Here is a 15,124-nt window from a genome sequence, read left to right on the forward strand (position 1 = left end):
TGTAAAAAACTGATGTGGGTCCTCGGGGAAATGGCTCAATTGTATCCGATGCGCTTTAATTCTGAACAAGGGCCATGTTCTTTGAGTCTTTCACAGGTGTGTCAGTGTTTTGCTGGCGCTTCTTGGCTGTGAATTTTATAAATGTTTGATCCCCTTCCTTTCCCCCTCTCCGTGCAGATTCGTTTCGTGTGAACTGGCTCTTTTTAAACCAGCAGCCAATGTGTGCTCCAATCGTGCATGCACCAGGTAGCTAGTTTCAACAGCTGGATATTCGCCCACTCGGTGAACACGCGCTTTGTCCAGATGTTGTCTGGGCCATAAAGCCCGATTCACGCCTGCAGCAGAAAATCTGTTGAGATTATTTTCGGTGGAGCACGTTGAGATCCAAAGGCCCGGGGTTAAACATGGGTGCTTATTGGTAGGATTTGTAAGAGGATTTGGTATAGACGGGGGAGGCCTGTATCGGCCCCCGCCTCATACACACACACACACGGTTATTTTCCTTTGAGCCGCCGGCCCTTTGCAGCCCTCACACGGTGTCTCTCTGCTTCAACTCGATTACAAAAAACATATATATGAATGCGACTATTTGCTCAATTTTCTGTCTTTTATTATAGAGAAAAAAAATACATGTTCTGAACGTTTTTCGTTTTACATAAAACCACACACATTTTTACAATATAATTTCACTTATTTCTTTATTCTTTAATATTAATTTCACAATATATGATAACGACTTTGAGATATACATTCCATCTTTTTGAAACCACAATAACGCACTACACATACTGTTTTATAACATTTCAACAGGACCCATTGGATTGCACAGAATGAAAAATGTTTGTATGCACAATTTCCTTTTTAAAGATATCTTTTTTTTTAATTTTTGATTTAAGACACCAACATTTTTAGACCGGACTCTTCTAATCAATTTCAGCTATGTTTTCAAATGCAATGACACAGAAATTATGCTAAATTGAATCTGCATGTTTTGATCTAGCTGAGATTTAGGCCAGGGGTTGAATGTGTATCTCAGGTCTGGTGAATTTTGCTATTGCCGATTTGAAAAGCTCAAAATAATCCTGAAATATTGGAGAAAAAAATATCAAAGCAAAACTGTTCACGGAGTTTCACGGAGAAGAATCGAAATTTGCAGGATTTCCATTTCTCAGTTTCATTATTTTTTTTGTGTTTAAAATGTCCTACATTCAATGCATAGTTTGTATAGCTGCTGTTTACTTGGATATTCTGCATTCACCGTAATGTTGAACTGCTCGGGGAAGGTCCAATGTCCTCATTTCTAACATATTTCTACGCATTCGTGTGTTTTATGCTCGTCATTGCCGTTCTGTTATTTTTCCGTCCCACGGGCTTTTTCTAGATGTATCACCACATTCACAGCCCACAATAACGTTGCAAATTACCTAAAGAAGAAAGGGACATTTCTTAACGTTTTTACTTTACTTCTTTTAAACTTAAATCACATTATGCGGTCCGTCCATCACAAAATCTAGCGTTACATGAAGTGAAGTCTCGTGTGGGAACCACTACAAGAGCGACGATGAGACAAACTGCCCTTTTTGCAATATTCTTTAAGGTCCATATTGTAAACGTTCACTCCACTGGAAAATATGTATATGTACGTTTGTTCGCATATTTATACAACATGTACTGTTCATATAGTGTGTTGTGGATGCATTCGATTCCCTCACTGCCACGGACTCTTCGTATGTGTGTGTGTGTGTGTGTGTGTGTGTGTGTGTGCGTGCGTGCGTGTTTCTGCGCGCGCGCGCGTGTGAATTGATGCAAGACTGGATGAACGCAGACATGTCCGCGAGCGCGCGTTTTACGCATGAACTAAGCGGAGGTGCTGCGCGTGTGTTTCTTTTCTTCTTCTTTTTTTTCACTAAATGGCGATTAGCAGTTTTTACATCTACTTCCAGCAATGCATCTACTCGTGTATGTTATACTTAAAGGCCTCTATCAGACCTTCCATCGAGTGGATAAAACCAGATATGCTGCATATGCCTCCTATTACAAATATGGCGACGTCAAAGAAAACCTGGTGCCATAGCAGCTTTCTCCATAGAAGCCTGAGGTGGAAGAGACTGGGGAGCAGAAAGCACAGGCCGGCGCCCGTCAGGCTGCCGGTGAGACCCATGAGGAGAGCGAAATGCGGCACATAGATCGCCATGAGCAAGGTGAACACGACAAGGAGGCATCGGAGACTGAGTCCCCAGGATTTAAGGCGTCCGTCGCCTGCGTAACAATCTGGAAAGATCGCACGTCCTCCGTCCTGGAAAAACGACTTCTCCAATACCTCGACAGCAGCGAAAAACGGCAGCGGATATGACAGCAAGGCTTTGGACACGAGGAAGAGGTTGACGACAGCTCTGATGGTCGAAGGCAGGTTGTCTGTGATGACCTCCTTGGTCGTATCAGCCCAGGTCAAATAGGCCACGAGGGCGAACAGGCCCTTGAGGATGCAGGCAGCGATGTGAGTCCAGTTCATCATGCAGTGGAACTCGCTTGGTTTCGACATGTTCCCCTCCAGAGACGGCAAGAAGATCTGCGAGGTGTAGCTGAACACAATAATCCCAATGGAGATGGGGAACTTCTTGACGTCGATGTAAAACTTGACCTTGTCCCACGCCCAGTCCCTGGCCCTGGAGAGGCAGTAGGCGATCACCAGCACGTTGATGACAAAGTGGGCCATCGTGCACAGCAGGCTGAACTTGGAGACGGATTTCAGGTTCTTGAGGAAGGCGCATGGGAGGAGAGCCGCGGTGGCGATGATGGCCCACGACTTCTGGGATATTGGCATGTTGGGGAAGCTGTTATACATGAGGTTACCGCTGACCACCACATACAAGATACAAGTCATCACTAGCTCTATGATTTGGGCTACATTCACGATATGGCCACCCAGAGATGGGAATCTGGGCGCGCAGCAGGCGTTGGCAATGTCCACATAGGAGTCCCGCACGCGGACGAGCTGTCCGTCTTCGTCCTCCTCGTACAGACAGGCAATGAGGATTTTCCCCGTGTAACAGCACACAACGGCGGCAAAAATAATGAGAAAAAGTCCGAGGTATCCTCCGTGCAGGATGGCGTAGGGCAACCCAAGAACGAACATCCCCTACACACACGAACAAAGAGAAGGGCAAAGACATTGAGAATTGGGTTAAACTGTTGGCGATTAAATGTGAATCCTTGACGCTTTTCTGAACACGTCGAGTTTTATTTCAATCAAATAAATATCATGACTCGGGCCTCGTCGTTAGTCCCTCCCGTTTTTATGTTGTGGGTTTTCCACTTCGCTTTGAGCGCATCCGCCCGCTTGTGACGTCACCCCAAACTGGAGGAGACACGCCCTGACGTCACCGGGACCGCCGTGACCAATGCCTTGATCGGGCATGAAAGGATGATGATGTCTAGAGATTTTTGTCGCAGAGCGTGTTTGCGCTACTCCCGAGTGGGTCGTTGCACTTGGAATGAAATTTCCGCACCGACATAAAAAGAAACATCTTTTCTGCTTCGGACACCGTTGTAACAAATACGGCTCTACACATTTCATTCACATTTCCTTAGATCTTTATAATATAGTTATTATAATTAATAACCTGCCTTTAATTTGACGCGAAACAATCCTTCTCTTCAATCTCTTTCAAACTCTATGCGAACGGTTGTTCTTTTTTTTCCAGATTTAATTGATTTATTGACACTTAGCGGAGCAGGTTTTAGGGGTGAGCATTGGTGGCAATGGGCATCACTATACGGACAAAAGAATGCGTTGAGAGGAGGCGGAGGGTGAGAGGGGGGCATCATCTACCTCCCTGTTTCCACCGCATCCTTAGCAAATCTGAAATATCTGCTCTGCTCCAATAAAAAATACATCACCTGGATTTTTTTTTTTTAAGATAAAAAGTAACTCAGGTGAATCTTTTGGACACAACCTGGTGTTTTGAACGGGGGTATTTAATCAACCTTTTATTGGGTGGCATGCAGGTGAGCGTCTATCTTTCATTTTTCCGGCACCGTGAAGTTTTACCTGGATCGCGTTCGTGACGTTCCAGCCCGCCTCCCACGCGGTGATTTTTGGTCTGACTTCAGTCAACTCGCTCGCCGGATCTCCGTCTTTTGAGGCCGAGCGCGGTGGACCGGTGCCGTCCCTCTGGTAGTGGCTGTCCCCGTCCACGCCGCCGCCCCCCTCGCCGCTGCCCTCGCCTCCCATCTCATCGGTGGTCAAAATGTCCATCTGCATGCCCTGCCGGTGGTCGTAGTCCAGGTCGTCGCAGGCAACGAAGCCCAGCGCCTCCTCGTTGGTGGCGGCCTGGAACCCCATCCGGGCGAACATCCCGCTCACCTTCGCCTGGGATTTGTTGGAGACAGTCGTGGCTGCATTTGACAGTTTATTCGAAAGCTTGCTTCTGATTAACGTCGCCATTTTTTTTGCGCTCTTCTTCTGAATCGCAACTTTCTGCAGCTTAATTTGCGTGTTTTTCCTTCTCCGGTCGGTAGGAACGCGAGGCTACTTTGGATGACAGCTCTTGGTTCTCTGCATTAGATATAAAGCCAGGAGGCAAAAGTCAAGTTTTAAGACACCGACGGTTTTCAGTTGCTATCTCCACTTCTTGTTCAACGTACGCCTGCTGCTCTCGACTATCCCCAGGTTCATGTCACCTTCAGACGTCGCTGCTCCGGTTCTGCATCTTGGCACTGCGCTCTGACGCTCGACGAGTAGCGCACCTTCGCGAGTCTTCTGAGGCAGTTCGGCGGTGTGCGCAAACGCTTTACGCACGCAGAAAGGCGAGCCACAGGTTCCTGCGGGGCCTGTGATATCGTTTTCTTTTGGGTTATAAGGCGACGGGCAGCGTTTCCAGGAGATGGTCGTGTTTCAGGTGCCTTTACTGATGCCAATGCGGTTCCGTGGAGCCCGGGAGGGGGGGCAGGGTTGAGACACGTGTTCTCATCAGCCTGCCAATGCAAGGCACGTCTCCAGCCCTCCCTGTGCCCCACCAGGAGAAAAACGGGAGAGATTTGCTGCATTTCTAGGGGAGGCGCTTGTAGTACCCCCACCACCTCTTCCCCAACCCATAATCTATAATACCTCATCCTGACATCCAATGACATTCCGGTGGCCTCAAATCCCGCATAACTTTACGCATATAAAAGCAGGCTGGAATTTGACAGCAACCCAAATTCTTGGGACGAGATTTTTTTAAAACTTACAAATATTTACTGTTTTTTTTTATTCCAAAAGGAATCTGTTTTTATTAATGATTATTTCTTCACGCGAAGATAACTTGGAGCGTCAGAATAGTGTTGTTTCTTGGATTTCATGGATCGGGTTTAAAAACGGGGTTGTTTTGGTTGGTGAAGGAAAAAAATATATATTGTCGTGCTAAATAATGGTAAGATTTGAACCACGAGACGGCACATATTAAAATGCAGCTTCTGAACGTCGTAGCAATTTATTTTTATTTAACACATTTAAAGTAAATACAGACTGTAATTCCATGGATTGTATTTGGAGGTGGAAGTATTCATCATGGACGCTCATTCATTCATTCACACGTCTGTGCTGATGGGATCTGAGCCAAGCTTTTAAGGGCATATGTGTATATACTATATTTTATTTAACTACTAAGAAATGTTTTAAGACTAAATTTGGATAGCATTTGTGTTTATTCTTTCGGAAGTCGAGGGTACATCCGCTCTTTTGCCAGACAAACGGTTGGGAATAAAGTAAGTAGATTTTTTACAAATGGAGCCCTTTAGAGAAATGATCACGATTCAAGTTGCCTTCAAGCCCCTGGAGTCTTTCTGGTGCGCCACTGCAATTGACTTGAAGACAAATTCTACATACAAGAAGAAAAAAAAATGTTTACTATTAACACGTGGCCCACAAGTGATTTAAAGAGCACGACCTAAACAAACAGTTTGTTGACATATCCATGTCACTACTTTGTATTCACCACGTTCAGTGTTTCCTCAGGCTGCAGCATCAGAGTCCGTCACAAAGCAGCGGCCTTGATCTATACGCATTATGCGATGTAACGCAGATCAAATACACTGTAACCCGATATGTTGTACAGTAGGGATTTTTGCTTTGAAAGGAAGGCACCACAATATGCTACATCAAAAACTCTGAATCTGGTTACCTCGAATAGGGTGTAACCTGATAAGAGCAGTGATGCAGCGGAATAATAGAAGAGTAAATTGACATATCCAATTGGAACAAAAGTCTGCTATTATTTCGGCCCTGTTCCCAAAAAAAGAGATAGGATAATACCTGTTAGTCTAATCTTTTTTATTAAAATCCAGTAATTGAAACCCTTCGCTTCAAACGGAGATTTGCTCAGCGCAAGCGGAGAAAAAGGTTCGTTTTCCTTCTAAACTCCTGAATAACGACGCGCCAAAATCCAGTGGGAAAAATAAGCTGCATCGCGATGATTTCTCCTCCCTCAGAAAAAAACGGAGTGCATGCCGAGCTGCATCAGGCCTGTGCATCTCCAGCACACCTTGAGCCTGATTTTAAGCCACAGTGCGTGAATCACAAAACGCGCATAAATCGCTCCCGCTGCGTGCGTTTTGTGTGCACGCACACACGTGTGTGTGTGTGTGTTCGGTTCTTGCTGTAATTTTCAGTTGCGGCAACGAGAATGGCTGCTTCCCTTCAGCCCTGAATGAGAGTTAATGACAGAGGCTGTTATCAGTGGGCTGCAGCCCTCCTCTGATCCGCGCTGTCTGATGGAGTGCGCCGCATGAAAAGAGCAGCCAGGACACCAGCAGCCAGCAGGTCACAGCGACCTGCTGCTAAGATGATACTGCTAATGAGAAATAATACGAATAAATGTATTTAGACTCGCTTTACAATGGGCTCCGGGTTTGTTATGATATTGATGACTCCCACACATCCCAGCGCACATTTGAGGCCCCTGTTACATCGTATTGTTAAGGGGACAATCTGATAATGTTTTTTTTGTGACTTTCATAACACACACACACACACGCATGTGATCACTCGCATCATTCTAAAGCGTTTCCGTCCTTAAAAAGTAGTGTGAGTGAAAGTGATTTTCCTGAGTTTATCACCCGTCCCGGGGGTCATCAGGGGGGTCAGGGTGCCGCGTCCCAGGAGACTGATGACTAATCAAAGCTCTTTGTGTGCTGTGTGTTCGATGTCCACCGGCGGAGCGTTTCTCTTTAGCTGTTCTTTTGACTTGGTGATAGAAAGACGAATCCAGAATGTCATTGTGATCTCTCGGTGTCCTCCAACGCCCCCATCCCACCCTCACCCCTCCACACGCGCATTTTTCATCCACCTTCCACCTCTCCCTCCTCAGTACCCCCCCCCCCCCCCACCCCCACCCCCGGCTCTCCTTTTTCACATTACACACATGGTTGAGCTGGCACAAGGTTCTCCGCCTTCATGTAACCCCACCCTGCAGCCCCCTTCCACCGACACCAACCCAACCCCCCACATTTCCCCCAGAAACACACAAATACAACCCCAATTTTCGCTACGGGGGGAGACCTGCAGAGACTGCATCTGGGGAATTAACTGATGAAAATATGAATCAAAAATTATACAAGTTCAATTCTATTGACTTTGAAGATGTATTGAGATCGTGCGATATATTTGATATATTTCAGCAACAAGCAGGATTACGCAGTGCTACCGGATCCATAACATGTTTTTAGTGAAATAAGGTGACGAGGAGGTGTGTGTGAGAGTGTGTGTGTGTGTGTGTGTGTGTGGGTGTGTGTGTGTGTGTGTGTGTGTGTGTATTACATGAATCGTTTGACGCACGACCCAGATTGCGAGAGAGAGAGAGAGAGAGAGAGCGAGAGGTTTGAGGGGCGAATGCCACGGTGTTGAAAGATGATTTTTCTAAAAGAACACAAAGAACCTGAGCATTCAGGGGAAGGACCGCAGAGTGCACTGCGACACCACGTGCCGTTTAACCCATGATTGCCGGCAGCTGCCGCGTCTGTCTGCCAGACCAGCGAGGCAGAAAAACACCACCCAACACTCCACAATTAATAAGGGACAGAGAAAAGGCACTCCGGCTCCCGGGGGACCGTCGAGGAGGGAAATTAGCCCACATCAGGCTAATCAGAGGACCTCAGAGTCCATTAACATTTGCATCACAATCGCAGGTAGTAGTCCACTGTGTTTTATCGACTAAGCGTTGCCTGAATAGTTTTGTGCAAATCGGTTTGAGAGGGAGAGGGAGTTCATGGTGGGGTCCAGATTTCAGCACCACGGACAGCGTTTGTTTCTTTCAGCAGCTTCGAGGGGGGCGGGGCGGGGGGTAGCTGTGATTCTGAAAGTGGTATCCTAGCCACGTTAAAACGGAACTGCAATGTCATGAAACACAATAAATTGGACTTCCAGGTGCATTCCCCTCTAAATCTGGAAATGTTCCCCTATCCAGGCCCCTAAGATGAAAATAACATATATTTCCGTTGATCTCCCTTAAGTTTCCACACAACTCAAAAGTATGTTTCAATCATTTAACGTTACTTATGAGGCTCATTTGCACAACGTCCTGTATCTGCATGTAAAGTTGTATGATTGCTATAAGACCAGGATATGATGGCTGTGTTTTGTGGTCAGCGTAAAGTTGAACAAAGGGCATCGTGCATGGAAAATGGTTTATTCACGCAAACATCCCCAACATTTTCCCGTTCCTCGCCATCAGGCGATCACAGCCGCCGCCCACTTCCACAGAGAGAGAAATCCAGGTGGCCCCCAGTGGTAAACCACTAAGAGCCTTTTCATTACCCCTAATGCGCCTGTTTAATGGCTTATTATGGGTTCCCGAGAGAGTTCCCCTGAAAGGGGTTTGTATCAGTGCTGCATGATGGTGCCTGTCTGAGAACAATAATGACAAAACAAAAGAGAAATTCTTCCACATCTGACTGACTTTCTATCTATCTATCTATCTATCTATCTATCTATCTATCTATCTATCTATCTATCTATCTATCTATCTATCTATCTATCTATCTATCTATCTATCTATCTATCTATCTATTTATCTATATATCTATTCATCTTTTTTGTCTGGTAATTCCAATAAAATGTATACTTAATTGATTTGAATTAGCCAAATAAAGAGTCTAAAGTCTGTAGGTGAGTTTATTCCTCGGTTTTGGATACAAAAGGCTCCCCTGACACCGCTTTGCTGTTAACCCACGGTGACTTCTCTCTCTCCATCAACCTTTTGACGTCCGTGCTTCCCGGGTTCGGCCCCCCTGCTGCGGCACATTAACATTGTAATTGCCTTTTTTTGAGCACAATAAACTGTGCTGGTCCGCGGGGACCTGCAGGGCCCGGGGCTGGCACAAAGCTACGCCATCGATTTCTCACACACTTGCAGTTAAATAAATAAATAAATACATCTCGAGCCATCAGCCGACATGGATCTGGACCTGGACATGCATGTTTTTTCTTTTGCATTAATGTTGAAATGGTGCAGGGGGATGTGGGGTATCACGCGGCGCACATCTGACACTCGCCTCCGGGCAAATGTAATACACGGTGGAATAACAGAGCTAATTATTGTTTTAAATGCCCTAATTATAATGACTTAAAACGTTCATACGCTCGGTCGTTATCATTTTGTCAGACATACTTTGTAAGTGTAAATGACGAGTAGAGCAAGGAGGGTCTTCTGTATTGATCAGGACTTAAATGTAGGAAAATCATCAATACCTTTCACACCTAATCTACTCTAGTAAGAACTCTTATTGTGTGAGTGGTTGTCTCACTCCTAATACAATAGTGAGTGTCTGCACAGTGCAAATGAGGAACCACGTTGTGACCGTGTGTGTGCGTGTGTGCGCGCGTGTGTGCGCGCGTGTGTGTGTGTGTGTGTGTGTGTGTGTGTGTGTGTGTGTACGTGTGTGGTCTTGTCAGCCAGAGCAAAGTCCATAAAGGATCAGACCTCAGTGGCAGCTTAACTGAAGTGTAACAGTTTTGTTCTCATTAAAGTTTAATGTCACGAGGGCAGCGGCATCTTGTTGGCCCTCACAGGGATTCCTCCGGGTTTGAGCCAGACGTGCGCTTTGATGAGAGAGCTGAGAGGTTCACGCGTTTCATCCGGCACCACTCGACACAGTCACAATATACCACGATACCACAATAACCCCCCTGGACAGCCGGCCTGCTGAGCAACCTGTGTGGAGGAACATACGGAAGCAGCCAACAGTGTTTTCATTCCGCATATTTCACTGGAGACTTCGTGCATCAGTGAGTTATTAGTTTAACTTTTTAGTAATATCTGGTATATGGACAAGAATTTACTTCCAATTTCAATTAACTGATGCTTTTGTTTCAGACACACAAAGGTCCCAAGCCCACATGAAATAACTAAAACAAAAAATAAATAATAATACATTTCCTTGAGTAGGCTGCTGTATTCAAGAATATTTTGATAAATAGTGAGCAAACATAAGATGTACTACATACCCAGTACTATATGATATATATATATAAAATAGCTCCAACTTGAGCAGCTGATACATTAAAATACCCCTAGACGTAGTTGGTGCAGACTAATTTCTAACATGTTAAAAGTCTCCATGTTTCCACTGTTTTCATCTGGAAGTTAAGCTACAATAAGGCTGCAAATCTATATATATTCTCTCACAGCTTTCACTTTTTACTGTTTAGGTGCACACAAAGTAATTATCAGTGCTTTGAGGTCTTTAATCAGTTAAAACTGTAACTCCTCAGGTGTTTAGGCATAACAGTATATATAGTACAAATTGAGGATCTCGTATCCTTCAAAAGCCCAAATGTACTTCCTTGAGTTGCTTGCATTCAGTTCCTTTCCTGTTAAAAAAAAACATTTAATTTGCTTCACAAGTGTTTCTTTCTCGAAGCATAAATTGTTCTATTTCTTTGAACTGGATCCTGGATCAAAGGCTGAAGACAGGGATTCCCCCCGTTTTTTTCAAATTAGCATTGATGCTTTGTTTATTCTAACGCTTCGCTGTGTTTTTATTAGTAGAAACCGTCCATCTCCTCTTCCCTTCCAGCCTGAATGATTCATTGAAATGCACATCTTGTTTGCAATTGACTACATCCACGACCTGCTGAAAGCTTTTTGTTCCGTCCCTGTGATGTCGGCAGGCCTTCAAACAGGTTTCCGATTAAATTGAAACTCGCAGCGCTCACGCAGAGTGCTCGGATGCTTAATAAAGCCAACCGCTGGCCGCATTGCATGCAGGTTTATGAATAAAAAGCATGTATTCTTTTGATAATGTGTTTTCTCCCCCCCCCCCCCCCCCCTGCGTCCTCCCATCCCCCCACAGACGAATGGCGCGGCCACTCTGGGCTGCCATTAACTGCTATTGTCAGCAGCACAATCAAGAGCAGGATAAAAAAAAACAAAAAACGCTAGCACTTATCATGAGCTCAGCCACAGGAAACACACACACACACACACACACACACACACACACACACACACACACACACACACACACACACACACACACACAGGAACACACACACACACACACACACACACACACACACACAGGAACACAGAGAATGCACATAACACACACCAGGTGAATAGATGTCACTATTGATTTCTGGGCTGATGTGCCAGACGTTGCACAAATACAGAGGCCTCGCTACAAAAGGTGTTTTTGTCTTTCGAGAGCTATAATCGTTCCGCAACACCGGTCCAGTGATCAGCTCTATATTTAGACGGCAGGTCAATTCAGCTGTGGAACACACACGGCTGCTTTATTGCTCCAATCTTTAGTTTAATCTGAGCCAAATTGGAAATTGTTACCAACTAAATAACTTTCTGTTTATATTCCGTTCTTTGCTTTTCAGGCCTTTAAAATGCTGTTCATTTTATGGCTTAATATGTTGCTCTGCTTTTATACCTCTATTTAATTACAATGTCCTGAAAATTTGGCTCCCCATCTCAATCATATAAAAAATGACTGCATGGAGTATTTATATGTAAAACTGAGCTAAGCTGCCGTGTCAAAAAACTGTGTGGGTGAGATTTTATCAGATGTTCACCAAACAATCGATTAAGTAATTTGATGTTGAAAAGCCTTCGTCACAATACGAGTCACAGTACAGAATCTCTGTATATAATAAATCCTGGTCTTTATCAGAGCTAAAGCGATTTGCATTTAAATGTTAAATGAAAAGAATCACTGCAGGTCATGTGAACATAAATGTTCACACTATTCAAGAATAATGCTCTCATAAGAAACAAGTAGGAAAATACGTTGCCAAAGCCTTTATCAAAACAACACAGAATAATGTCCGACGCCCTCTCACATCTCACGTGGTTCTGTTATTCTCCCACATGCAACTTTTCGTTCTCTCCATTGACAGACTAGAGGTCATCTGGTGTCACAGTGAGCCGCGGCCCCCGAGGGCAAATCCGGTGACACATCTCGCACAAACTAGTCAATAAACTCAACTTCTCTCACTCCTCTGAGCAGCGGCCCTCAGGCTCTCTCCCTGCGTGTCTACATCTCGACACTGATTGCTTTCTGATCTCCCTCTTGTACTGTTTAAGAACAACGCCGAGGGACACATGCACGGCTGCAGAGGCATGCTGCCGGACAGGAAACACACAGATTTCAAAAAAGTCCCTGGGGTGGGAAACATTTAGCCTCCACCACTGGGTCCATTAAATAAGATTAACGGTCGTCTTGCGTTGCTCATATATGTACATATGTATGTAAAAAAGCTAATTAACACATGAGCAAAACCGCAACCGTATAATCTTCACCTGTGGCATCAGCCTATTTTGTGTTTTAAGAAGGTACAATTTGTTTAATCTGGAGTATTTTTTGAAGTTGCCATTTGTTATTCTTCAGTCTTGATTTAGTTGCATTACCGTGCGATATAAAATCCTTATGTTCCAAAGATTATTGCATTGCATTTCATTGGTTTTCAACATAGTATACTGCCTCCATTCCCAACAGAAATGAAGAATGAAATCACGGTGGGGGGAATGATAGATATGTAGAGAAAGAGGCTCAAACTAACTGCAACCTCTGATACATCAAAGCAGAACGTCTCCATTTCTCACATTTTCTTCCCTCTCGATCTTTGGGGTTTTCGACAAACGCACAAATCAGCAGCATCTCTGCCGTCCGAGCACAGACTCTCCAATGGACACTCATCACAAAGCTGAGCAAAGACCTGTTTAATCATCACAAGCACTGAGCATTGAATTCAACAAAACCTGAAGGACCACAGTAGTGAGTTTTATTTTAGCCCCTTTAGCTAAAATGTGCACAGTGCGACTACATTACTACCACACACTTCCAACAAGCATGGTATGAAAACCATCTTGCAGAGAATGAGGTCAGCTATGCGTTTCGAAATATATTCAGTCACAGTCATTATTTACTCACACACCTCACCATCTTCATTAGGCATTGTGCTTGCATGCAAAAAAAACAGATGGCACAAACTATGAACTATGAACAAACTTTAAAAAGTGTTTTGTGTGGTTTTCCTGCAGGCACTTTAACGCACCACCAAGGTTTTGCAAAGCTCAATTAACAATTTGAAACACATAAAATGTCACGTTGAGTTGAACTAAAACAAGCGGTTTGGATTCGTTTGGGCAGAACAGGACTTTGGTTGCGTTTAGGGGAAAGATCACAATCACACGCCGCCTTTAAATGGAACTCGTGAGCTCATGGTTACGACACGGGAAGGCGTGAGCAGGACGCACTTGGCATTCAAGTGGTCCGCTGGCGAGAACACTGTTGCTAGGCAACGGCAACATCGGCTTTACTGTCGGCCGACAGAAGCCACCGAGGGCTCACAATCGCAAAACGTGTTCGATCTAGACTTTGAACTGATCTGCCCATCCGGGTTGCACGTTGGATCTCTGGCCTGAGTAACAATGTGACTGAAATGGTGCATCAGTGGCCTTGTGATGCCGTTACTAAAATACCAACGTACCAGTTCATCATCCAGTGAAAATGAAAACCCCAGCAAACATTTCACAACTCTTTAACTGGACACCTTCTGAAAAGAGGCGGTACCTCCCGTGGACCCGTTTCATTAACGTGCTAAACACGAAACCTTTATGAAGGCAACGGTCGAAAAAAGAGAATCTTGTAACGGCCAATGTTCTGTTGACACATTCGCTCTGGACTTCCTCTCTCATGTGGCTTCATACCAACATCACACAACCGGGTTTGCTTCCGACAGGCGGCACTCGTGATGGTTACTTCCAGGCCCTTCACAACGTCCATATGAAGAGGTGAACTTCCTTCGGCTCATATCTGCTGCAACAGCAGTTAAGCTATTGCATCACAGCTCTCCCTAATTCAATCTTGAATGAACCTTATCACCTTCCACACTGATCTGGAATGTTTCTTCCGCCTTTAGGAGGACGAGATAACAATCTCTATTGTGTGGTTGTGTTCGGTCGAGATAAAACAGCAAACAATATTAAACACCTCCGTATCTGCGCCTCTTCTCGCGCTCTCTCTCTCTCACTGCTGACTTATTGCATTTCAATCTCACAGCGCTCCGTGTTCTCCTTCCATGTGCCCCCTCCTCCCCCCCTCCGGAGTGTAGTGGTATCTCCCAGCGGCATTTGACTTTGATTGTATTTCCGTTTTCCAGATCTAGATGTGGTTCATTAGTCCAGCCTCAATGACGGTAAAGATGAATCTAATCTAATCTAATCTAATCTCAGTGGTGTCCCTAACGGACGGCTCGCCGTGACATTTCCACCACACATCCACAGACCCCAGAGGAGGACATTTCTTTCATGATCCTCTGACTGTTCATCCCTTCACTAGTTCACTTTTGTTCTTGCATCATCTTCAAGTCAAAATGCTACTTTGACCAATACTTCACAAAACTTTTTTACTTTAGATTATTAACAAACAAGCTGAAAGTGAGAGAATTCGTTCACTCTCTTTGCTCAAGGAAATTGTGAGCGGTTTTCTAATGTGTCACAGCATGAAAAATGAAAGGAGCATCAGATGGATCTCTATCCGTGCTACCTTCAAAGTCCTCAACAACTCTGCCTTTTGTGTCTACTAACTGTTTGTCCTTCGCGTCTCCTCTGTCCTCTCCTCCATCCTTTCTTCT

The 15,124-nt window shown here is 44.8% G+C and overlaps 1 protein-coding gene across 2 annotated transcripts; it reads right to left on the reverse strand.

Moving 5' to 3' along the window:
• Positions 1–596: 596 nt before the first annotated feature.
• On the reverse strand, positions 597–15,124 carry slc32a1 (solute carrier family 32 member 1). Of its 2 annotated transcripts, XM_078091748.1 has the most exons (3): positions 15,078–15,124; positions 4,052–5,008; positions 597–3,139 (listed from the first exon to the last, which is right to left on the reverse strand). In XM_078091748.1, the coding sequence occupies exons 2-3, from the start codon at positions 4,445–4,447 to the stop codon at positions 1,952–1,954; spliced, it is 1,584 nt and encodes a 527-aa protein (XP_077947874.1). In that variant the 5' UTR covers positions 4,448–5,008; positions 15,078–15,124; the 3' UTR covers positions 597–1,951. The 2 variants fall into 2 exon arrangements, with proteins under 2 accessions (XP_077947874.1, XP_040058781.2); XM_040202847.2 differs by lacking the exon at positions 15,078–15,124 and having other exon boundaries at positions 4,052–5,115.

This window comes from Gasterosteus aculeatus, chromosome 17 (genome assembly GCF_964276395.1).
Source record: "Gasterosteus aculeatus chromosome 17, fGasAcu3.hap1.1, whole genome shotgun sequence".
Lineage (NCBI taxonomy): Eukaryota > Metazoa > Chordata > Actinopteri > Perciformes > Gasterosteidae > Gasterosteus > Gasterosteus aculeatus.